At 43.6% G+C, this 24,449-nt stretch overlaps 1 protein-coding gene across 1 annotated transcript in view; it reads left to right on the forward strand.

Moving 5' to 3' along the window:
- LOC139416498 (inositol 1,4,5-trisphosphate-gated calcium channel ITPR3-like) overlaps positions 1-24,449 on the forward strand; it is a 47,842-nt gene that overhangs the window by 14,212 nt on the left and 9,181 nt on the right. The window contains exons 2-46 of the mRNA XM_071165171.1: positions 1,407-1,477; positions 4,281-4,402; positions 4,498-4,584; positions 6,547-6,705; positions 7,683-7,781; positions 8,160-8,243; positions 8,396-8,542; positions 8,688-8,783; positions 8,900-8,959; positions 9,062-9,201; positions 9,357-9,456; positions 9,534-9,694; positions 9,914-10,055; positions 10,607-10,768; positions 10,902-11,074; positions 11,164-11,283; positions 11,408-11,596; positions 11,769-12,020; positions 12,128-12,272; positions 12,442-12,586; positions 12,752-12,948; positions 13,079-13,199; positions 13,307-13,361; positions 13,459-13,624; positions 13,824-13,994; positions 14,099-14,173; positions 16,010-16,129; positions 16,244-16,366; positions 16,489-16,689; positions 16,958-17,209; positions 17,406-17,531; positions 17,611-17,736; positions 17,912-18,032; positions 18,202-18,383; positions 18,593-18,741; positions 19,032-19,140; positions 20,495-20,585; positions 20,657-20,832; positions 20,930-21,092; positions 21,296-21,486; positions 21,679-21,879; positions 22,043-22,153; positions 22,487-22,582; positions 22,756-22,857; positions 22,999-23,082. Of these exons, the coding sequence (XP_071021272.1) occupies positions 1,407-1,477; positions 4,281-4,402; positions 4,498-4,584; positions 6,547-6,705; positions 7,683-7,781; positions 8,160-8,243; positions 8,396-8,542; positions 8,688-8,783; positions 8,900-8,959; positions 9,062-9,201; positions 9,357-9,456; positions 9,534-9,694; positions 9,914-10,055; positions 10,607-10,768; positions 10,902-11,074; positions 11,164-11,283; positions 11,408-11,596; positions 11,769-12,020; positions 12,128-12,272; positions 12,442-12,586; positions 12,752-12,948; positions 13,079-13,199; positions 13,307-13,361; positions 13,459-13,624; positions 13,824-13,994; positions 14,099-14,173; positions 16,010-16,129; positions 16,244-16,366; positions 16,489-16,689; positions 16,958-17,209; positions 17,406-17,531; positions 17,611-17,736; positions 17,912-18,032; positions 18,202-18,383; positions 18,593-18,741; positions 19,032-19,140; positions 20,495-20,585; positions 20,657-20,832; positions 20,930-21,092; positions 21,296-21,486; positions 21,679-21,879; positions 22,043-22,153; positions 22,487-22,582; positions 22,756-22,857; positions 22,999-23,082 (6,163 nt within the window). The remainder of the gene's footprint in view (positions 1-1,406; positions 1,478-4,280; positions 4,403-4,497; positions 4,585-6,546; positions 6,706-7,682; positions 7,782-8,159; positions 8,244-8,395; positions 8,543-8,687; positions 8,784-8,899; positions 8,960-9,061; positions 9,202-9,356; positions 9,457-9,533; positions 9,695-9,913; positions 10,056-10,606; positions 10,769-10,901; positions 11,075-11,163; positions 11,284-11,407; positions 11,597-11,768; positions 12,021-12,127; positions 12,273-12,441; positions 12,587-12,751; positions 12,949-13,078; positions 13,200-13,306; positions 13,362-13,458; positions 13,625-13,823; positions 13,995-14,098; positions 14,174-16,009; positions 16,130-16,243; positions 16,367-16,488; positions 16,690-16,957; positions 17,210-17,405; positions 17,532-17,610; positions 17,737-17,911; positions 18,033-18,201; positions 18,384-18,592; positions 18,742-19,031; positions 19,141-20,494; positions 20,586-20,656; positions 20,833-20,929; positions 21,093-21,295; positions 21,487-21,678; positions 21,880-22,042; positions 22,154-22,486; positions 22,583-22,755; positions 22,858-22,998; positions 23,083-24,449) is intronic.

Genomic DNA, 24,449 nt, shown 5'->3' on the forward strand with positions numbered 1-24,449 from the left:
CCTCATGGTGAAATCCCTGAGCGGCTTCCTTTCTCTCCGGCAACCGAGTTAGGAAGGACGCCTGTATCTTTGTGGTGACTGGGTGTGTTGATATACCATCCAAAGTGTAATTAATAAACTTTGCCATGCTTAAAGGAATGTGATTTTAAAAAATATATCTACCAATAGGGTCACCTCTTTGCAAGGCATTGTAAAACCTCAACCTCCTTGTGGTTGAATCTCTGTTTGAAAGGTGAAATTCACCTTAAATATAATTGTAAATGTGGGCACAGATGAGGTAGTCATAAAAAAACAAATGTTAAACACCATTATTGCACGGAGAGTGAGTCCATGCAACTTATGTCACATTTTTACTCCTGTACTTGTTTAGCCTTGCCATAACAAAGGGATTCAATACTTATTGACTCAAGACATATCAGATTTTCATTTCTTTATTAATTTGTAAGTATTTCAAAAACATAATTCCACTTTTACATTATGGGGTATTGTGTGTGTGTGAGCCAGTGATACAAAAACGAAATTTAATAATGTTTTTATTTGGGCTGTAACACAACAAAATGTGGAAAGAATTAAGGGGTTTGAACACTTTCTGAAGGCACTGTTTGTTCCATAGATAAAAATAATTACAACAACACCATTTGAAACCAATAGATCTATTCTTCTCTGTGTATATTAAATCAACGTGTTTATGCTATTCACTCTGCACTCTGTTCATGTAGAGTTTAAGGATCTGATGATCTTTATTACAATGCAACCCTATGTCACTGACACTCAGTGGCTCATAATAAATAGCTGCTTAAGTCAGACCATAATGAGACATGGAGAAAATCCAAGTGGAAATCAATGATGGTTTCTGCATGAGGGAATTAGTGTTGTGGTATTTGTTCTGCCATATCAGTGTTTCTTCCTTTATTCATTTAGCAGTGGTGGGCCGCCGCTGCTAAATTGTTGCCACCGCTGCAAAAAGTGTGATGTAATATTTTTCATATGTATAGATTTCTGCTGAGATGTGCTTTAAAAAAGGAAAGTCATTGGCTCAATTGCTAGAAGTCTATAGGAACAGCTAGCATGTCATTGCGCTAACGGTAGTAGCAATGTCCCACCCTTGCCACCACTGCTGAAAACAAATCCTAGGGGAAACACTGCATATGTTGCCATATGTATACAAGGAGTATTCACATCTTACCCTACGAGGTCCGGTTTCTGTTCTACCTGCTATTTCATTGTACCCACCTGGTGTCCTTGGTCTAATTCAGTCCTTGATTAGAGGGGTAGTATGAAACAAAGCAATGGAATTGGCTTCAAGGTCCATATTTGAATTTGAGGGCTGTATACAAACACTGCAGTGCAATTATTTGACTGTAAATGTTGCTATATGATCTGCTTTGTGTTGTTTTTCTCCCTAGGTTGGTGGATGACCGATGTGTGGTAGAGCCAGCTGCAGGGGACCTGGACTATCCCCCCAAGAAGTTCAGAGGTTAGATGAGTATTAAATGATTTATTTAGGCCTACAACGTAAAGTGTGTGCGGTTGCTTGTGTGTGTGTGTGTGTCTTTGTCAGAGTGGCATGTATGTGTGTGCGTGCATGTATACTTCCCTGTGTGTTTGTGAGTGATTGCCCATGCTATGCATGTTAAAGTGTGTCTGTTGTGCCTCTGTCTGTCAATGACTGTGACATATGGGGAATGCACTGTTCTCTGCCCACTCTGCCTGATATTGGCACCAGAGAGAACAGACTCCAAGTCAGAGAGCAGCCAAACACCCAGAACATTTTCCACTGGCTGGCCTCTGAAGGGGGCTGAAACCTGCACTTTCCTCTCATCCATCCCTCGAGTAACACACATTCAGTGCATTTCTGATCAAAGGTTCATTTGATGTCCTACTCTTGGATCTTAGTTTTAAACAGAAATGTTGACAATGTACGTACAGTCTATTGAAAAAGTAAGTACACCCCCTAGAAAGTTGTATTTTTTGGTAAATATTTGGACAGATGGATATGTAATCTTCGCTTCAACACTATTGACAGATAAAGGTAACCTACTTTAACAAATGAAACTGAAAAATCATACTTTGCAATCGTTTATTCATCAAAATCAACAGAATTGCAATTCTATAGTGCGGGAGAAAATAAGTACACCCCTAGCTTCAATAGCTGGTGTTGCCCCCTTTAGCTTAGATAACTTAATGTAGCTGTTTCTTGTAACTGTCTATCAGGCTCTTATATCGACTGGGATAGTTTGTTCCCCCCACTCTTCTTCACAGTACTTCACTGTGTCATGTTGGAGGGATTTATTGTATGCACTGCCCGCTTCAAGTCCCCCCACAGCATTTTGACACGATTGAGATCTTGGCTTTGACTCGGCCATTCCATAATCCTCCATTTCTTCTTTTTGAGACATTCTGTTGTAGCTTTGCTTGTGTGTTTTGGATCATTGTCCTGTTGCAAGATCCATGTTCGGTTCAGCTTCAGCTTTTTTATATATATTTTTTTATTTATTTTATTTTTATTATTATTATTTTCCCTCACATTCTCCTCAAGAATTCTCTTGTACAATATGGAATTCATGGTTAACTAAATGATGGCAAGTTGGCCAGGCCCTCAGGCAGCAAAGCAGCCCCAAACCATAATGCCACCGCCTCCATGCTTTACGGTTGGTATGAGGTTCGTTTGTTCAAAGGCAGTGTTTTGTTTTCGCCAAAGATGGCGTCTGGCATTGCGGCCAAACAACTCCACGTTTGACTCATCTGTCCAGAGCACATTGTTCCAGTAGTTTTGGTCTTTACCCAGGTGTTGTCTGGGAAACATCGGTCTTGTCTTGATATTGTTTTTTGAAAGCATAGGCTTCTTCCTGACCTCCCATGTAGGCCAACTTTGTGCAGTCTCTTTCCGACAGTTGATTCATGTACTTTGACATTGATTATTGCAGGAGAGGCCTGTAGATCCCTTGATGTTACCCTGGGGTTCTTAGAGACTTCCGTGATCATCTTTCGGTCAGCTCTTGGGCTGAATTTGGCGGGACGGCCTGTCCTAGGTAGATTGCCAGTGGTCTACAAATGGAGAAAATTCCAGATGATCCGTGGGACAGTGGAACGATGTACTTCGAATTGCTTGGAAATGGATTTGTAACCCCTCCCAGACTCACAGGCATCAATCATTTTTCTTCTTAGGGCCTTGGATAGGTATTTTGATCTTTGCATGATGTGTTTCCATACACCCATATGGTTAATAACAAACCAGACCAAGTGTCTAATCTTTATGGAAGGCTAGACCCTCTCAAGGTACTCTCTAATGATTTCCTAATGATTTGCACCTGTTTTGGTGCACCTAATCTGAATTGTAGCCATTTTAGGTGATGGTAAAGGTAGGGGTGTACATTTATTTTTTCCTGCATAAGGAAATAGCATTTATTTTAATATATTTGAACATTTTCAAAGTATTTTTTTTTTGTGTGATTTGTTAAATTGGTTTACCTTTATCAATGAATGTGGTTGGAATTCTGCTCAAATATCCATGTGTCCAAATATGTAAAAGAAAATACCACTTTCCAAAGGGTGTACTTAGTCTTTCACGTGGCTGTAAATGTATGTTGACCCATAAGTCTCAACAACTGTGTCATAGTCTAATTACACTCTAATTGTTTCCCATGTAATGGTTTTATATGAATAGTATTCTGTCAGCTGTTTGCATGATTTCCCTATATAAAGATTTATCCTGCCACACATTGACTGTATCAAAGAAGCAATTTCAATATTTGCAGAGGGATGAGTGACGGACATTTTTAAAGATGTTTGCCGTTTTGGTGGCTCTAGAAGCTTCCTGTCAGGCCTGTGTGGCAGATAACAACTACTGTACTGTACTCACAAGGCACACAGACAGCCAGCTGATAAAGCCCTTAACCTCCAGTATTAGGCTCTTTTAAAAACAGGATATCCCTCTGAGGATAGGAAGTATAATATTGACCAGACGCCCAGATCCACTCTCCCCTATGGTGGGTGTGGAGCAAATGACTACCCGCTTTTTAACAAGGACATGATGCTTTTTATGTGGAAGTGATATATACTTGCTCAGACAGTGACCCAGCACATCTTTACTATTAAAGTAGATGTTTGGGATAATGGCAGCCATCTTGGGATAGTAATCAATCTGTGATAAGTTCACCACTAGCTCTCCTTCCCATAATACAGGTATTTAAGTTTGATACCAAAACAGCTATTACATTGAATACTCACCAGTCCCCTGAATAGCAGTCTTGACCCTTGAACCCACTCTCTTGTCTCAGACTGCCTCTTCAAAGTGTGTCCCATGAACCGTTACTCTGCACAGAAACAGTTCTGGAAAGCCAAGCAGGCCAAGCACGAGAAGGACAAGATCGCTGATGTTGTGCTACTTCAGAAACTACAGGTAAAATATACTACCAAGGATCATACCACTAGGTTAGATGCAGTACACTGGACTAACACTGAAACGGATGTAACCTTGTCCTTATTACTCCACAGCATGCCTCTAACCTGGAGCAAAAACAGAATGAGACCGAAAACAAGAAAGTCCACGGAGATGTAGTAAAATATGGCACTGTCATTCAGGTAAGGTTGGAGTTCCCAGCAGCACTGTTTAGGTAAGCAGACCCTCAGGTGTTCAACAGCTTATGCTTCTCCCTACTCTGGTGAATGGAATTACTGTAACTCTGTTGTGATAGGCCACTATCAATGAATGGCTGGTCTTGTACCCGAGGGGAAGCTTGAGCACACCGGCACATTCTGAGTGTGAAGGGTCTGCAGAGCACAAAACAGAATGGGTCTGGCAAAGTATTGAGGTTTGAGCACATCTGCACAGTATTGATCAGGGATGGTTCTCAGAACACCTGTGTTTTAATACATTAAGGATGCAGCATCACTCACTAAGGGGAGTTATTGGCCCCGAGTTACAGGGATTGGTGTGATAGTCAGTCGGGTGATTCACAATCAACTCTTCCTCATCGTGACTCTTAATAGCTGGTCCATAACGGCATGTTTCTGCATGTCACTCCTGTGTGTCAGGTTGTCATTACCATAGCCAGGTGAAGTCAGATTTTCCTCTCAGTGTGTTCATATTCTAAAGAGATTCTAAGTGTTGAGAGAGAAGACTGCACAGGTTTTCCAGTAATACCTGCCGCTGGGCATTTCACATGAAATGCCTATGTAGCATAGCCTAGATTACTGCATATATAGCACTAGTCTGTGTTAAAACAAGAATATTTGTCTGAACTTGAATGATGACATATTTGAGAGTTTTGTTAATTTCATAGAAAGGCTACAGTTGATAGTCATCATCAGACCTCTAACCCCTGTTTTCATCACCGAATGCGCAATGAAGAAAAGAGGTTTAATGATTCACAGGAAAATGCACAGAACCGTGTTCAATATCGCATGAGCAATGGATGTATTGACTGAGGTCTAGGGGCCAGGATTCCCACTCACTGGACCTGTACCTGGTCAATATTGACACTGAAGCCTTATCTTCACACAAACATGAAGGGCTATGCACTTCCAGAAACATGGGACATAAAGTTAAGGGTTAATGTTAAGAGCCCTCTCTTATCTGGGCAGACATTATAGGTGTGGTTCCTTGTGACTGTGTAGTGCGGCGTTCCTCTTGATTCGGACAGGCTGAGGTGGGAGACGGCGGGGAGGGTTTGTAGACAAAGTGGGTGTCGCTCTCTCTCAGGAGATCAATAGCTGTAATCTGTTAATGGCTGTGCAAGTGCACACATCACACCAATGACAAGCATACAATACAGTACAACTCATCTAGTGACGTCACTATCTTCCAGGAAGTAAGTCCTACTGCATAGCTTCCTCAGGTCTCCCCCACTCCTTTATTCTCCTTAATATCCTCTTAGCATAAGCTTTAGTGAAAGAAAGATGTGCTATTTGCCATTCATTCTCTCCCATTGAAATGAGAGAAATGCACTTTCTGTAGAACATAATAATCTCTGAATGACAACAGCAGGGTGATCCTGTCTGTAGAACATAATAATCTCTGAATGACAACAGCAGGGTGATCCTGTCTGTAGAACATAATAATCTCTGAATGACAACAGCAGGGTGATCCTGTCTGTAGAACATAATAATCTCTGAATGACAACAGCAGGGTGATCCTGTCTGTAGAACATAATAATCTCTGAATGACAACAGCAGGGTGATCCTGTCTGTAGAACATAATAATCTCTGAATGACAACAGCAGGGTGATCCTGTCTGTAGAACATAATAATCTCTGAATGACAACAGCAGGGTGATCCTGTCTGTAGAACATAATAATCTCTGACTGACAACAGCAGGGGGATCCTGTTTGTTGATACGTGGTTTTAGTACTTTTCATCTTGGTCTTTCAACCATTCCTTCTTAAGTGGTTCCCTTTCTGGCTGGCTGGTTCCCATTCCTGAATGGGATAGTGAGCTATTCTAGCTTCCATCATAACAGCACAGTATCCCAGACACAATATGAAAGTTTTGCGAGGTTTAACAGTGGCCTGTTTTTCTGCGTGTGTGATCTGCCCTGGCTGACAGCTGCTGCATATGAAGAGTAATAAATACCTGACTGTGAATAAGCGTCTGCCTGCCCTGCTGGAGAAGAATGCCATGCGGGTCACCCTGGACGGGACGGGGAATGAGGGCTCCTGGATGTTCATCCAACCCTTCTGGAAGCTAAGGGCCAACGGAGACAATGTAACTCACCTAACTCGTATTACTGCACAGACTCAACTGACATGCGCAGTTGCGTTCAATCACATACACACAGGGTTGGAAAAAGTACTCAATTGTCATACTTGAATAAAAGTAAAGTTACCTTAATAGAAAATGACTCAAGTAAAAGTGAAAGTCACCCAGTAAAATACTATTTGAGTAAAGGTCTAAAGGTATTTTGTTTTAAATATACTTAAGTATAACATGTAAATGGAATTGCTCAAATGTACTTAAGTATCAGAAGTAAAAATATAAATAATTTCATATTCCTTATATTAAGCAAACCAGACGGCACAATGTTCTTGTTTATTTTTATTGATGGATAGCCAGGGATACACTCCACCACTCAGACATCATTTACAAACGAAGCATGTGTATTTAGTGAGTCCGCCAGATCAGAGGCAGCAGGGATGACCAGGGATGTTCTCTTGATAAGATCATTTTCCTGTCCTGATAAGCATTCAAAATGTAGAGTGTGGAGTAAAAAGTGCATTATTTTCTTTAAGAATGTAGTGAAGTAAAAGTTGGCAGAAAAATCTAAATAGTAAAATAAAGTACAGATACCCCAAACAACAACTTAAATAAAAATACTTTAACGTACTACTTAAGTACTTAACACCAGTGCATACACACATTCACTTACACATGCACACTCACAAATCTCAGACAATCTTCAGGGGCAATCTGCAGTTGCTATATCCATTATTTTATTAACTTATAAATGAATGATATTTACCCATTTGATTCTTGAAGAACATAACTTATTAAATCCCTCATGAGCTTACTTCAACTGTCGTATCCTATCAGAACCCAAAATATAAGCTTAAATCAACTCCAATGTTTGTAAACAATGTAAATATAAACAAACACTATACAGCCTCAAACCATGGTTATTGCAACTTGAGTTCTTGTGCTTCTTGTGGAATTGTTGTTGTGCTCATTTCTGTGTTCCTCTGCAGGTAGTGGTAGGAGATAAGGTGATCCTGAACCCAGTGAATGCAGGCCAGCCCCTACATGCCAGTAACTATGAGCTCTCTGACCACGCTGGATGCAAAGAGGTAAGAGTCCAGTCATAACCACACTGTCTGATTAATCCATGACTGAATCTGTCTGGAAGAGTGAGGCTTCTGACTGTCACTTCCCAATTGCAAAGAACCAACGGTTGTTACTGCCAGCAATGATGATAAGCCCCACCTATTTCTACAATTTGTCTTCTTAAAATCTGATTTGAACCCTAACCTTAACCACACTGCTAATCTTATGGCTAACCCTAACCTTAAATTAATACCGAAAAGCTTCATTTTTGTTTTCGTACATTTTGTCGATATGGCGAGTTTTGACTTACCCATCTAGTACATTTTGACTTACCCATCCAGCTTACCCACCTAGTGGGAACAGGTATGCTGAAGCTGACGTATAGGTGTGTCCCCCTGCAGGTTAACTCTGTGAACTGCAATACTAGCTGGAAAATCAACCTGTTCATGATGTTCAGTGACCACAAGGATGAAGTCTTGAAAGGAGTAAGTCCCCTTTTAACATTTGTGTGTATATTACTATCACTATTTGTATCATTGTAATTGATTCTTCTTCACTTTCCAACCCTAACACAATAATAGCGTTCTAACCTGAAGCGTTTATATGATTTGATGTCTCTGCTGGTGTGTCCGGTCAGGGGGATGTGGTGCGGTTGTTCCATGCGGAGCAGGAGAAGTTCCTGACCTGTGACGAGTACAAGGTCAAGCTGCATGTGTTCCTCCGTACCACCCTGCGCCAGTCTGCTACCTCTGCCACCAGCTCCAATGCCCTGTGGGAAGTGGAGGTTGGTACACGCACGGCACCCAAGCCCACGCACGTGCTTGCCGTTTTTGAATCCTAGTCCAGTTTGGATATGCTCTGTCGTACAGCAGCTAAATGCCTAAGGTATGACGATTGAGGTTTGTTTTGATGGTGTGATGTGTTCCAAGGTGGTGCATCATGACCCATGTCGAGGAGGGGCCGGACACTGGAACAGTCTGTACCGCTTTAAACACCTTGCCACAGGGAACTATCTTGCAGCTGAGGTAACATGATCAAGTATTGGACCATGGATATTGGTCACCACAGAGCTCTGGTTATCACACGGGCTGTATTGATGCAGAGTCATTTTAGAGCGCATGTGTTGTTGTGGTTGCTTTAGGAAAATCCGGGTTATAAAGGTGACAGCGTTGAAATCCAGACTTCGGCAAGTGAAGATACGGTATGCATCCTTTTTTTGGACCTCACAGTACTTATGTCTAGTTAATTTAAAACGTGACAGTCAATGTGCTAAACTCTAACCCTTGACCCCTGCCCTTTGTAGCTGGACAGTAGAGGAAAACTAAAGATGTTGGGTGAGAGGATAAAGTACAAGCTGGTGGCTGTGCCTCATGGGAATGACATTGCTTCCTTGTTTGAGCTAGACCCCACCACTCTGCAGAAAACAGACTCCTTTGTGCCAAGGTACTATACTGTACCACTTCAACTCACTATCGGCCTCAACCCATCTGCACAGTCTGTACAATACAGTATATACAACTGTATATATCTATTTATAAAGAAGCAAAGACTTGACCTACAGTATGTTTCACTGGCTTTCTATTGTAAACTTTCTTCAGGAATTCATATGTGCGTCTCAGACACCTATGCACCAACACATGGATCCAGAGTACCAACGTGCCCATAGATATCGATGAGGAGAGACCCATCCGGCTCATGGTAAGAACCATGTCACTTGATTTACTGTGACACTGAGTTCATTTGGACTCAGTATTTCTGTTATATCCTTGTTTCAGCTGGGCACCTGCCCTACCAAGGAGGATAAGGAGGCATTTGCCATAGTGTCAGTGCCAGTGATGGAGATCCGGGATCTGGACTTTGCCAATGATGCCAGTTTCATGTTGAGCACCATAGTGGACAGGTTCAATGAGGGCTTTATCAGTCCCAATGACAGAAGGTAAAGTATCTGCAGAAAAGGCCCCAAATGAATCTATGAAGTCAAACTTCTTCTAATAAACCTAACTTTTCCCCTGTGAGCTCTATGTTATACTTGATTAAAGCCAGCTGTTTTACAGTTTATACTGTAATCCAGTCAATGGCATAGTTCCCTGGCCAGACCCAATGGGCCAGACTAGTAACGGCTGTGTCCGACCGTGTCCTGTGTTTGACCCTGCAGATTTGCCATTAAGCTGCTGGAGGATCTGGTGTTCTTTGTGGTGGACACGCCCAACAGCGGCCAGGTCGTCCTGGATGTGGCGATGACCAAGGCCAACCGCGAGAGACAGAAACTCATGAGGGAACAAAACATCCTCAAACAGGTTAGAAGGCCCACTTTAAACATCTGGGTTGCGTTAGACCAGGGATGGGCAACTTTGAAAACCGGAAATCATCATGGGGCGTAGAGAAAATGTTGCCATTTTATAAAAAATGTCATGCAATTCTACTCATTTTGACAGGGAGCGGAGAGAAAATGTGCAGTTTTACAGCTAATTTCCTGCAATTCTACACATTTTGCCAAAGGGTGAAGGCAAACAGTTTTTATATGATAACTGATGATCAATGGGCCCCAACCCGGTCGGTAATTCAACCTTGCTGACTACAAGTTTAGATAGCTGGCCTCAAGACTAACTTAGTAATAAATAAATAAATTGCTGGCATGGGCTATTGAGTGACTGCTGATGCACAGGCAAATTTCGAAATTGTGCTTTTGTATTTTATTATTCCGACTGAGTTCCTCCCCGAAAAAAAAGAATAGCCAGCGGGCTTGCATTAGACTGATGATGACATATAAGGTAATCATTTCTTGTCATTATATCCATATTGTCACATGTTCCCTTGAATAGTTCTCTATTCTTTTGTCCCTTCAAAGATCTTTGGGATCTTGAAGGCCCCTTTCAAAGATAAGGGGACAGAGGGCCCGTTGCTGCGATTGGAGGAGCTGTCAGACCAGAAGAATTCCCCCTACCAGTACATGTTCCGTCTCTGTTACCGGGTACTGCGACACTCACAGGAAGACTACCGCAAGAACCAGGTACACCACATTGTCTCGCATACTTTTTTCCTTCCATATTCCTGTCCCTCGGTCGTTTATCCAAACTGAATTATTGATCCCTGGGCCTTCTTTACTGCCAAGACACATTAGTCTCACTCTTTTGCCCCATCAGGAGCACATAGCCAAGCAGTTTGGGGTGATGCAGTCTCAGATTGGCTATGACATCCTGGCTGAGGACACCATCACTGCTCTGCTGCACAACAACCGCAAGCTGCTGGAGAAACACATCACCAAGACGGAGGTGGAGACCTTTGTTAGCCTGGTCCGCAAGAACAGGGAACCCAGGTGAGGAGAGTGACGCCCTGACTAAATAATACCCATGTACATTCAAAACTGTTGTGGTGTATCTCAAACATCGGCCTGTTTCCCCTCAGGTTTCTGGACTACCTGTCAGATCTGTGTGTGTCCAACAACGTGGCCATTCCTGTCACTCAGGAGCTGATCTGTAAGTGTGTGCTGGATCCCAAGAACCAAGACATCCTCATAAAGACTGAGTGAGTGGTACTTCTCTTTTACTAAACTGCATACATGCACACACTTACCTAAACATGCGATGGCCTTTGTATGTATGTGTGTGTGTGTATGATTGAATGTGTGTGCCTATGCTTGTCCATGCAGACGGCGTGTGCCCAAAGAGATTCCCAATGCCACTGAATACATGGGCATGGAGGAGTATGCTGACGATGATGAGGTGTGGCTGGTCTGGACTGACAAGACCAATGAGAAGCAAGAGAAGGGCATCAGACAACTAGCCCAGGAGGCCAGACAGGGGAACGCTCATGACGAGAACGTGCTCACGTACTACAGGTGTCTACTCCTCACTGATGTCACATCAGTGTCCTTCTCATTTCCTAGACAAGGGAATGTCGTGCACAAGTCATCGTTTAAAAAGGAAGTTGTACTGATCTGAAATATTCCAACCACGGTGACGTTTTGTCTATGCTTCATTTGTCGAACCTTTCTCTTTTTTTTATGGTAGGTACCAGCTGAAGCTGTATGCACGAATGTGTCTGGACCGCCAGTACCTGGCCATAGATGAGATCTCCAAGCAGCTGGATGTGGAGCTCATCTTCCTGTGCATGATGGATGAGACACTGCCCTTTGACCTGCGCGCCTCTTTCTGCAGACTGATGCTCCATGCGCACGTCGACCGAGACCCCCAGGAGCTGGTCACGCCCGTCAAGTTCGCCCGTCTCTGGACAGAGATCCCCACCTCCATCACAATTAAAGAGTATGACTTCAAATAGTTTCCCCAGATTTGGTTTTGCGCATAATGTCACTGCAATCTAACTGATTGTTGTTGTGTTCCTATACTTCGATATCTCTTCCCTTTCTCAGTTATGACTCCAACATGGATGACTCGCGAGACAATAAGAAGAACAAGTTTGCCAACACCATGGTGTTCATGGAGGAGTACCTCAACAACGTCCTCAATGATGACTTGCCTTTCGCTGACGAGGAAAAGAACAAACTGACCTATGAGGTATCAATTCTCTCTTTTCTCATTCCTAATTCTACTTACAATACTGTTAATACCTCCAGAACGCTGCTGCCTATATTTGGTATTGAGACGAGAACTCTCTGGCTCTCTACCACTTGGCCCGGAAAAGCCCCGATAGCATGATAACTGCTAGAATGTTTTGTCCCCTCAGGTGGTGAGCCTGGCCAGACACCTCATCTACTTTGGCTTCTACAGTTTCTTTGAGCTGCTGAGGTTGACACGGACCCTTCTGGGAATCATCGACTGCATCCCCAACCCTTCCCTCATCAACCCCATGTTCCAGGACGATGGCAGTGGTAAGAGAATGAGAAACACCTCTACTCTGCGTTTAACATTATTATGCGAGAACTACCACCCATCACCATTTTATAAAACAAATCAGCACAACAGACGTTCAGATTCGGGTTCCCTCATGGTTTTCACCATTGTAGTAAGGATGCCACTCCCACTCTGTCTGTTAGGGAAGAACATGAAGCGCTCCATCCATGGTGTTGGCCAGATGATGTCCACCATGGTACTGAGCAGAAAACAGTCCATTTTTGGAGGTCCAGGCCGGAGTGCTTCCAACATAGAGGGCCAGAACCGCAGTAAGGACAGCATCGACAAACAGGACATCACTGTCATGGACACCAAGCTGAAAATACTAGAAATCCTGCAGGTTAGCGCTCACTAGAACCCAGCACGTCTCATGAAATGGTACTGTTGAGTTTTACGCTTGTGAAAAATTAGACCCATTCAAGTATCCCTTTTATGCTAAGTGCTGTTCTTTATCTCTTGTTGATATGCAGTTTATCCTGAATGTCCGCCTGGACTATCGGCTCTCCTTCCTGCTTTCTGTCTTCAAGAAAGAGTTTGTTGATGTTTATCCCATGGCAGATGCCGATGCTACAACATCAATGGAGCAAGCAGGTAGTGCAGTGCCCATTTGAGGGACCCATTGCTCTCCACTAACCATACCTTATACAGTATTCATCTCTCCGTCTAAATACACAACATTCCTAACTCTCTTTCAACAGCCACCATCAACCTGCAGCACATAGGAGAGCAGGCAGAGGCCATGTTTGGTGTGGGGTAGGTTCAGTACAGCACTGTAGACCCTCACCAGCATATGTTATGGTTTTGCCCCAGTGTGTTGTTATGATAACCTGTGACTGTGTCCTCCTGTCAGGAAGGGGAACAGTATTCTGGAGGTGGATGATGAGGGAGGTCGTATGTTCCTGAGGGTGCTGATCCATCTCACCATGCATGACTACCCTCCTCTGGTCTCTGGGGCTCTACAGCTGCTTTTCAAACACTTCAGCCAGAGACAGGAGGTGCTGCACACATTCAAACAGGTAAGGAGACACAACTATCTGCAATCACTGATGGTAAACAAAGGTGCGGCCAATAATGACCTGCACTCCAACTTGGTACCGTATCTGCTATTCCCTTTCTTATACAGTATCTATATATATATTATTTATATCTGTGTTATTTTCCGGTCTCTCAGTCACCGTCTCTCTGACACTCTCTCTGTCTCCATGTTGTCCTCAGGTCCAGTTGCTGATCTCGGGCCAGGATGTTGATAACTACAAGCTGATAAAGAGCGACCTTGACCGTCTCCGCACCATGGTGGAGAAGTCTGAGCTCTGGGTGGACAAGAAGAGCAGCTCTGGAGGAGGGGAGGGGAAGAAAGACAAGAAGGATAAAAAAGAGAATGTAGAGGTGAGGGCGAGATACGTCTTCTCCATCTATGATAAGAAAGTGTGTAATAACATGTAGTAGCTACAAACTACTTCTCACTAATTGTACTTCTGATTTCCTTTTAGATGGCCTCAGAGGTTGCGACCCCCAAAAAAGAGAAGTCGGATAAGAGCAATGAGAACTACCAGAAAGTTAAAGATGTGTGTTTTGGTGTCCATTGACATGTCACTTTTTCCTTTATCCTGCTAGCATGTCCCATTGTCACTGTTTATTTATATATATATATATATATATACAGTTAAAGTCGGAAGTTTACATACACTTAGGTTGGAGTCATTTAAACTCGTTTTTCAACCACTCCACACATTTCTTGTTAACAAACTATAGTTTTGGCAAGTCGGTTAGGACATCTACTTTGTGCATGACACAATACATTTATCCAACAATTGTTTACAGACAGACAATTCCAGTGGGTCAGAAGTTTACACGCACTAAGTTGACTGTGCCATTAAACAGCTTGGAAAATTCCAGAAAATGATGTCATGGCTTTAGAAACTTCTGATAGGAAAATTGACATCATTTGAGTCAATTGGAGGTGTACCTGTGGATGTATTTCAAGGCCTACCTTCAAACTCAGTGCCTCTTTGCTTGACATCATGGGAAAATCAAAAGAAATCAGCCAAGACCTCAGAAATGTCTGATTCATACTTGGGAGCAATTTCCAAACACCTGAAGGTACCACATTCATCTGTACAAACAATAGTATGCAAGTATAAACACCGTGGGACCACGCAGCTGTCATACCGCTCAGGAAGGAGATGCCTTCTGTCTCCTATTGATGAACGTACTTTTGTGCAAAAAGTGCAAATCAATCCCAGAACAACAGCAAAGGACCTTGTGAAGATGCTGGAGGAAACGGGTACAAAAGTATCTATATCCACAGTAAAACGAGTCCTATATTGACATAACCTGAAAGGCCGCTCAGCAAGGAAGATGTCACTGCTCCAAAACCGCCATTAAAAAGCCAGACTACTGTTTGCAACTGCACATGGAGACAAAGATTGTACTTTTTGGAGAAATGTCCTCTGGTCTGATGAAACAAAACTAGAACTGTTTGGCCATAATGACCATCGTTATGTTTGGAGGAAAAAGGGGGAGGCTTGCAAGCCGAAGAACACCATCCCAACCGTGAAGCGCGGGGGTGGCAGCATTATGTTGTGGGGATGCTTTGCTGCAGAAGGGACTGGTGCACTTCACAAAATAGAAGGCATCTTGAGGAAGGAAATTTATGTGGATATATTGACATCAGTCAGGAAGTTAAAGCTTGGTCGCAAATGGGTCTTCCAAATGGACAATGACCCCAAGCATACTTCCAGAGTTGTGGCAAAATGGCTTAAGGACAACACAGTCAAGGTATTGGAGTGGCCATCACAAAGCCCTGACCTCAATCCTATAGAAAAATTGTGGGCAGAACTGAAAAAGCGTGCGCAAGCAAGGAGGCCTACAAACCTGACTCAGTTACACAAGCTCTGTCAGGAGGAATGGGCCAAAATTCACACAACTTATTGTGGGAAGCTTGTGGAAGGCTACCCAAAATGTTTGACCCAAGTTAAACAATTTAAAGGCAATGCTGCCAAATACTAATTGAGTGTATGTAAACGTCTGACCCACTGGGAATGTGATGAAAGAAATGAAAGCTGAAATAAATTATTCTCTCTACTATTATTCTGACATTTCACACTCTTAAAATAAAGTGGTGATCCTAACTGACCTAAGACAGGGAATTTTTTCTAGGACTAAATGTCAGGAATTGTGAAAAACTGAGTTTAAATGTATTTGGCTAAGTTGTATGTTAACTTCTGACTTCAACTATATATGTGTGTGTGTGTGTGTGTTGTTCCAGCACACCTCTACTCTTCCTGGGGTCCAATTATTAGACACTACTCTACCATAACATATGTACGACACAAAATCAACAATACTGCACTGTTGAGTAGTGTTTGGCCGTATTTCTGAAGACATTCTCTTTACCCCAGATCTTGGAGCGTCTGAATAAGATGTGCAGCTCGGGTGTGTGGAAGAAACAGCAGAGACTTCTGAAGAACATGGGAGCCCACAAAGTGATGCTGGACCTGCTGCAAGTGTCATACGATCAGGTGAGGGATGTACGTGAGCTGTGCCTTACCCCCACTCTGACAACCAAACACATAGTATTGGACTAACGTTACCTCGCTGTCTCGCTCTCTCTCACGCACTTTCCTGGTTCTCAGCATGACACCAAGATGCAGGGGATCATCAAGTGCACTCACCTGTTCCTGCAGAAGTTCTGCATGGGGAACCTGGAGAACCAGATGCTCCTCCATAAGAACCTCAGTCTCTTTCTCAACCCAGGAGTGAGTGAAGTCACACACAGCTTTTCTACTTCCACCCGTCCTGTTTTCATCAGACATAATGTCCTTTTCTCTCTCTCCGTTTTCTCTCGCCCCCCCCCCCCCCCCCCCCCCCCCCCCCCCAGCTCATGGAGGCAGAGACGGTGCAGCACATCTTCAGCAATAACTACCAGCTGTGTACAGAGATCAGTGAGAACGTGCTGCAGCACTTCATCCACTGCCTGGCCACTCACGGACGCCACGTCCAGTACCTCAACTTCCTGCACACTATCATCAAGGCCGAGGGCAAGTACGTGAAGAAGTGCCAGGACATGATCATGACTGAGGTAAGACAACCTCCCATGCAACTTGCTTTGAACTCTCTTCATTGGTATGGAATCCTCGAAAATATGTAAATAAGACTGCAGTTTTTAAATGTTTATAAAATCTTAGCGAAACATCTAGTCTGTCTTACAATCAAATATTTGTGCGAAACCCGGATGAGTAATTGAAAAATAACAGATTAACCACCTCCAAGCACTCACAAGCCACATTAATCATATCAGCAATGATGTAATTGTTTATCCCACACGGTGTGCTTGCTTTCCCCTCTAGTTAACCAACGCTGGTGAGGATGTAGTGGTGTTTTATAATGACAAGGCATCATTTGCCACCATGCTGGAGCTGATGGCAGAGTCCAGGGAGGGGGTTCAGGAGCACAGCCCCCTGCGCTACCACATCTCTCTGGTAGAGCTGCTATCTGCCTGCGCTGAGGGAAAGAACGTTTACACAGAGATCAAATGTACCTCGCTGCTGCCCCTAGAGGATGTGGTGAGAGTGGTCACACACGAGGACTGCATCACAGAGGTATGTCCGAAATGGAGCAAGTATACAATTAGTTAGTAGCCTACGTCGTCCTCAGTTCGAAAAACCACAGCAGCATGCAATGAAAGGCAGACATACAACTGCAAAGGTAATGGAAACGATTATCATTACAAAATGTACAGAGGCCTGAGCCGTGTGTGTGTGTGTGTGTGTTCCTGTTTACCCTTGTGGTCCTCAGGTGAAGGTTGCCTACGTGAACTTTGTGAACCACTGCTACGTAGATACCGAGGTAGAGATGAAGGAGATTTACACCAGCAACCACATCTGGAAACTGTTTGAGGACTTCACTGTGGACATGGCCAGGGTAAGTCTCATTCCCCAGTCAGTGGGACCACTCTCTCCCACAAGTTTCATCATCTCTAACAGCTCTCTTCTCCCTCTAGGTGTGTAACAAGAGAGAGAAGCGTCTGACTGACCCCATCCTGGAGAAGTACATCATCAACGTGGTGTTTGATACCATCAATGCCTTCTTCAGCTCCCCCTTCTCTGAAAACAGCACCTCTCTACAGGTCAGTCAGCTCTGATGCTCCTGCCTACTCCGAGGCTTTGATATAAAGTTTACTGTAATGCACTGTTTAGTAGAGTGTGTTTTTGTTTGTATTGTGTCTGACAGTATTTGTGTAGTCATTTAACATGTCATGAATTCTCGTCGTGTGATTCTCCTTCCTCTGTGCCTGTAACCAGACCCACCACACCATAGTAACACAGCTGCTCCAGTCTAGCATGCGCCTGCTGGAATGTCCCTGGCTGCAACAGCAACACAGAGGCCTGGTGGAGACCTGCATCCGCACCCTGGCTATGACAGGTAAAACAGGCCTGCTGCAGGGCCCAGAGGTGGGCTACATTTAGAGCCACACAGGGTCAAACTAGGGTTGCATTGCTTTGTGAATATGACTTTAGATTTTTCGACATGGTTTGAGTGGGAGTACCTTTTGAAGTTAATGTTGACTTTCCCCAATCCTGTGTGTGTGCAGCAAAGAACCGCTCCATTTCCCTGCCTCTGGACCTGGAGTCTCAGATCACCACCATGCTGAGCAGCAGTGCTCCCAACTCTCTGTCCCGCTCCAACCCCAACTACAAGAGCTCCACCCGCTCCAGCCGCCCCTCCGCCCCCAACAACCCCTGGGACTACAAGAACATCATCGAGAAGCTGCAGGTTCGACCCTTAAAACTACCCATTAATTACCCTGCTGCCTTCTCCCCCTCCTCTATCCCATCACTTTATTCAGCCATACAAAGCCACAACCGATTTACACATCATTCCTTGGCCTCTGTCTCTTTCTGGTTTGTTCCCTGTTCTTGAGGGTTTGGTGTTTGACACAGTGGGTATATTCCCTGTCCCTCTATCTATGCTGTGATGTTCAGGACATCATCAACACCCTGGAGGAGCGTCTGAAGCCGCTGGTGAACGCAGAGCTGTCTGTTCTGGTGGACGTCCTGCATCAGCCTGAACTCCTCTTCCTGGAGGGGACGGACGCACGGCAACGCTGCGAATCAGGAGGCTTCATCTCCAAGTAAGGGTCTGCATCTGAAATTGCACCCTGTTCTCTACGTAGTGCACTACTTTGAACCAAAGCCCTAAGGGAAGCCCTGGTCAAAAGTAGTGCACTATATAGGGAATAGGGTGCCATTTTGAACTCAATGATATGTCACTATGGTGTGGGGATGATGGTGTTTATTTACCAACACAGTCACTGGGATTTACACATACAAATATTTACCCATGCAAACTCACTGCAAAGTGCAATAAAGAGCATTTTTGGCATGGTATGGATGAGGTCTAACACTGTTTTTATGAACCCAGACTGATTCAACACACTAAAGCCCTGATGAGCTCAGAGGAGAAGCTCTGTATCAAGGTTCTGAGGACCCTGCAGGAGATGCTCATACGCACACTGGACTTTGACGAGAAGGTAAAGACTTATGACCAGTCAGTGTAGGTCTTGGAGATCAACCAATAGAATATCTGAGTGTATTTAAAGGCCCAGTGCAGTCAAAAACTTTAATTTCCTTTTAATATACTGAACAAAAATATGAGCGCAACATGCAACAATTTCAATGATTTTACTGAGTTACAGTTCATATAAGGAAATCAGTCAATTTAAATAAATGAATTAGGCCCTAATCTATGGATTTCACATGACTGGGCAGGGGTGCTCCCATGGGTGGGCCTGGGAGGGCATAGGCCCTCCCACTTGGAAGCCATGCCCAGCCAATCACAATAAGTTTTTCCCCACATAGGGGCTTTATTACAGATAGAAATAGTCATCAGTTTCATCAGCTGTCCTTGTGGCTGGTCTCAGACGTTCCCACAGGTAAAGAAGCCGGATGTGGAGGTCCTGGGCTGGCTTGGTTGGTTACACGTGGTCTGCGGCTGTGAGGCCGGTTGGATGTACTGCCAAATTCCTTAAAACGACGTTGGAGGCATATGGTAGAGAAATTAACAATAATTCTCTGGCAAAAGTTCTGGTGGACATTTCTGCAGTGAGCATGCCAGTTGCACACTCCCTCAAAACTTGAGACATTTGTAGAGTGGCCGTTTGTCCCCAGTACAAGGTTCACCTATGTAATGATCACTGTCTCATCAGCCTCTTGATATGGATTATCTTGGCAAAGGGGAACAGGAACGAATAGAAACGTAAACAATTTCGTGCACAAAATTTGAGAGAAATACAATTTTTGTGTGTATAGAAAAATTCTGGGATCTTTTATTTCAGCTCATGAATTATCGGACCAACATTACATGCTGCCTTTATATTTGTGTTCAGTGTATATATTTCCACACCTGGTTGGAATAATACTGTGACATTGTGAATATTATGATGATGCTCTTTTAGTATAAGAGCTTTTTGAAAAGACCGCCTGAAACGTCTGCCTGTTTTGGGGAGATGGAGTTTTGGCCTGCCTGGTGACATCATTAGACCAATAAGAAAGAGAGTTCCAAACATCTCTGCCAATAACAGCTAGGTTTCAGTTTTCCCCTCCCCACTCAGACCGCTCCCAGACAATCCTATGAAAATGATTGCTTGAAAAATTGCTCTTTGCTAAGAAGCTATTTGTTTTCAATTGATATTGTAAAAATGGAACAATCACTGTAAGGCACTTAATTGTTACCCAGAAATGATTTTATATTGAGATCAAAAGGCTGCATTGGAACTTTATTAGAGGTTTTATGAAAGTGCTTATTGAGGTACTATTTGGGTAAGAAACTATTCAGTGAGCGTATGCTAACCATGTCTCTGTGTGACTGAATGCCTCTCCAATCAGGGCATTGCACTGAGGAAGGTGCTGCTACAGAACTACCTCTTCACCAACAAGAAGAACAGCAAGGGAGATCTGGTTGACCTTGGAGCAACAGGTTTGTTTATATTAGGCTTATAACATGATCGTTACGGATTGTGTATATATTTACCATGTGTTAATGTGTAGGTGCTGAGCAGGAGAGAGACTGGACGGCTGTAGCTGCAGTCCAGTGTCGCCTGGACAGGGAGGGTGGCACAAAGCTCTTTACTGACCTCGTCATGAGCACCAAGAACGACAAGATCTTCCAGGAGAGCATCCAACTGGCCATATGTCTGCTGGAGGGGGGCAACACAGAGATCCAGGTTAGATGTAACACATATAGCCTACTGTACGGAGAAGGTGCATGGTGATTCCTTCCTTAATGCACTGATCCTCTTCCTTTCTGTGAATGTCCTTCAGAACTCCTTCTACAAGCTGATGATGGGGGACAACAAGTCTGAGAAGTTCTTCAAGGTCCTCCACGACCGGATGAAAAACGCCCAGATGGATATCAAGGCCAACGTATCAGTCAGCGTGGGGGAGATGAGTAACAAAGCCAATGACAACAAAGACCTGGAGACCAGTGAGCGGGACACTACTCTGATCTTAGATAGTCAAATGCAGGTTTAGATTGTAGTGATTATAAAAAATAGTGATGGTCATTTTATGAAAAACAATGATTCTGTGTCAATGGCTACATAAGCATATGGTAAGGATGTTGTTGGTGTGTTTGAACTGTCACTTCACTCTATTCATGGTGCCCTCCCTGGTATTTGTTCCTGACAGGCTCTGGTGGGTTGGTTCTACCTGCGACTACTCTGCCTCTCTTGGTCCCCTCCATCGCCCAGGTCACTGCCCTGGCTTCGGAGCCTGAGCAGAAGGAAGTGGAGACCGAGATGGGCCCTGCAATCATCATTATGAAACCCATCCTGCGCTTCCTCCAGCTGCTCTGTGAGAACCACAACCAGGATTTACAGGTGAGAGGAAGAACAAGCACCACTTATACAGCTGATACTGCTAATACTGCTCTCTGCTGAGGTCTAAACAGACTGATGTCATTATACATAAACTCCCCTGAGAAGTAGCTAGTAGATAGGGGTGATAAAACTGTTATGGTCTGTTTTACCTTTTGACCCTACAATACTGTTGTCCGACCATCCTTCTCCCAGAACTTCCTTCGCTGCCAGAACAACAAGACCAACTACAACCTGGTATGTGAGACATTGCAGTTCCTGGACATCATGTGTGGCAGCACCACAGGAGGCCTGGGTCTGCTGGGCCTCTACATCAATGAGAGCAACGTGGGCCTCATCACCCAGACCCTGGAGACGCTCACAGAGTACTGCCAGGGCCCCTGCCAGGAGAACCAGGTCAGATAGCCACACACAGAGTGCTACGGAAATTGTTACTTTAACTTTGATCATGCCGCCAGGAATGAGGTTTATTCAAAGTTCCGTTAGGTTTCAGACAAATAACACAGGGTTGTTTTGACAAAAATTATAATAACTTTCTAGGTGTGCTTTGTTTTTGTAGACTTGTATAGTGACCCATGAGTCGAATGGCATCGACATCATCACAGCCCTCATACTGAATGACATCAGTCCTCTGTGTCGTTACCGCATGGAGATGGTTCTGCAGCTCAAGGTTCATTTCACCTACTGTTCTCTTTTTTACAGATTTTTGTGTCCTCACTCACTCGTCTGTGTCCTCACTCACTCGTCTGTGTCCTCACTCACTCGTCTGTGTCCTCACTCACTCGTCTGTGTCCTCACTCACTCGTCTGTGTCCTCACTCACTCGTCTGTGTCCTCACTCACTCGTCTGTGTCCTCACTCACTCGTCTGTGTCCTCACTCACTCGTCTGTGTCCTCACTCACTCGTCTGTGTCCCCACTCACTCGTCTGTGTCCCCACTCACTCGTCTGTGTCCCCACTCTGAAATGACATGGTCGGTGACAGTGTTGTGTCTTTGTTTCCAGGACAACGCCTCCAAGCTGCTACTGGCTCTGATGGAAAGTCGCCATGACAATGAGAATGCAGAGAGGATACTGTTCAACCTCCGACCTCGGGAACTGGTCAGAGCAAATACCCATTTCTATTTCTTCTTCGCTCTCTTTTTTTCCTCCTCATTCTCCTCCTCACTTTTTTTTTATACTAACTAGCCTCTAAAACGGCAATTGTATACACATATCAAGGTGCAGCACACTACAGAATACACCAGTCAACATTAGTGTCATACTGTCCCCAGGTGAAGGTGATAAAGAAAGCCTACCAGCAGGAGAGTGAATGTGAAGGTGGAGAGGTGTCACCTCAAGAGGTCGGCCACAACATCTACATCCTGGCACTCCAGGTAACTGTCCCATTCAGAATAATGGAGTGTATATTTATATATATATATATATATGCACTCCTATTATAACGTAACAAGGTCATGTTAGAGAATAATGCTTTCACATGTTGTGCTTATGATTGTGGGCCATGTTTTGGTCAGCTGGCGAGGCACAATAAGATCCTGCTCAATCTGCTGAAACCTGCAAAGAGGACCAAGGAGGGAGAGGAGGGCATATCCTCTATGGTGAGTGTCTTTCTATCTCAATTCAATTTCAATTTAAGGGGATTTATTGGCATGGGAAACACATGTTTACATTGCCAAAGCAAGTGAAATAGATAATAAACAAAAGTGAAATAAACAATTAAAAAAATGAACAGTAACTCTCTGATTCAGAGGGGTTGGGTTGAATGTCCCTTTCTCTCTGTCAGCTGTTGCGTTCATTTGATCACTTTTGTATTTTCATTCCCTTCTGGGCAGAATTCTTTGCAGACATTCTAATATGTGTTTATTTGAAGTCAGGGTATTTGTTCAAGGCAAGCTTCAGCATATCTGGTCTTCTCATTAGAAGAGGAAGTTGCCTCACTCTGCACTTCTGTGCTGCAGCTGCTCGCATTCATGGCAGCAGTGACTCACTGCAAACCTTTGTTTAACAACGGATTTTAGCGTTACATGGGGATATTTTCATATCTGTGCTTTGTTTGCATGCCTGAAAATGGTTCAGCATAAAGCGAGACTAAAAAGTCTTATGAAACTGGTTGTTTGGATCCTGGATGCTGATTGGTTGATATGCGGGTGTTGTGGTACAACCCCGTAAAATACCATGATGTGTTAATGTTGTAAATCCACTGTCCTGCAGCCCAAGCAGGAAATTCATAAACTTCATCTCCCTCTGGGAAATGCCAGAAATGTCTGGCTCTATGACCTGTGCAACAATGTATCATTTTACAAATGCAATATCTCCATTATCCCAAGAATGATAGTGAAAAGAATAATTCACCATGGAATCCGTAAACACTCAGCATTCCATGAATTCATTAACCAGCCTATGTAGGCCTATTGGATATGTATCAACCTGTAAAAGTCTAAGCCTTGGGGTGGGGGTTCTACTAAGCTAACATGTGGAATTGTTTTAAGATGGTCATACCATGGATCATTTAGTGTTTGATTTAGCATTTTAGGACCCCTGTAGGTTTTTATTTTATTTTTATTTTTTTATTTTACCTTTATTTAACTAGGTAAGTCAGTTAAGAACAAATTCTTATTTTCAATGACGGCCTAGGAACAGTGGGTTAACTGCCTGTTCAGGGGCAGAACGACAGATTTGTACCTTGTCAGCTCGGGGATTTGAACTTGCAACCTTCCGGTTACTAGTCCAACGCTCTAACCACTAGGCTACCCTGCCTCAGTTTAAAAAAAGATGTACAACGTTTTTTTGGGGATAAAATATTGCATTTGGGCTTTAGTACTATAAAACACATTGAATAACACATTCATAAATGGAAAAACAGACGGTCAATAATATCATAAGGAATAAGGTTTTGAAGTGTCTGTCCTATATCTAGGAGATGTAAGAAAGCTCAGGAAATATTTGTGTTTTTTGGACACACAAA

This window comes from Oncorhynchus clarkii, chromosome 9 (assembly GCF_045791955.1).
Source record: "Oncorhynchus clarkii lewisi isolate Uvic-CL-2024 chromosome 9, UVic_Ocla_1.0, whole genome shotgun sequence".
NCBI classification, from domain to species: domain Eukaryota; kingdom Metazoa; phylum Chordata; class Actinopteri; order Salmoniformes; family Salmonidae; genus Oncorhynchus; species Oncorhynchus clarkii.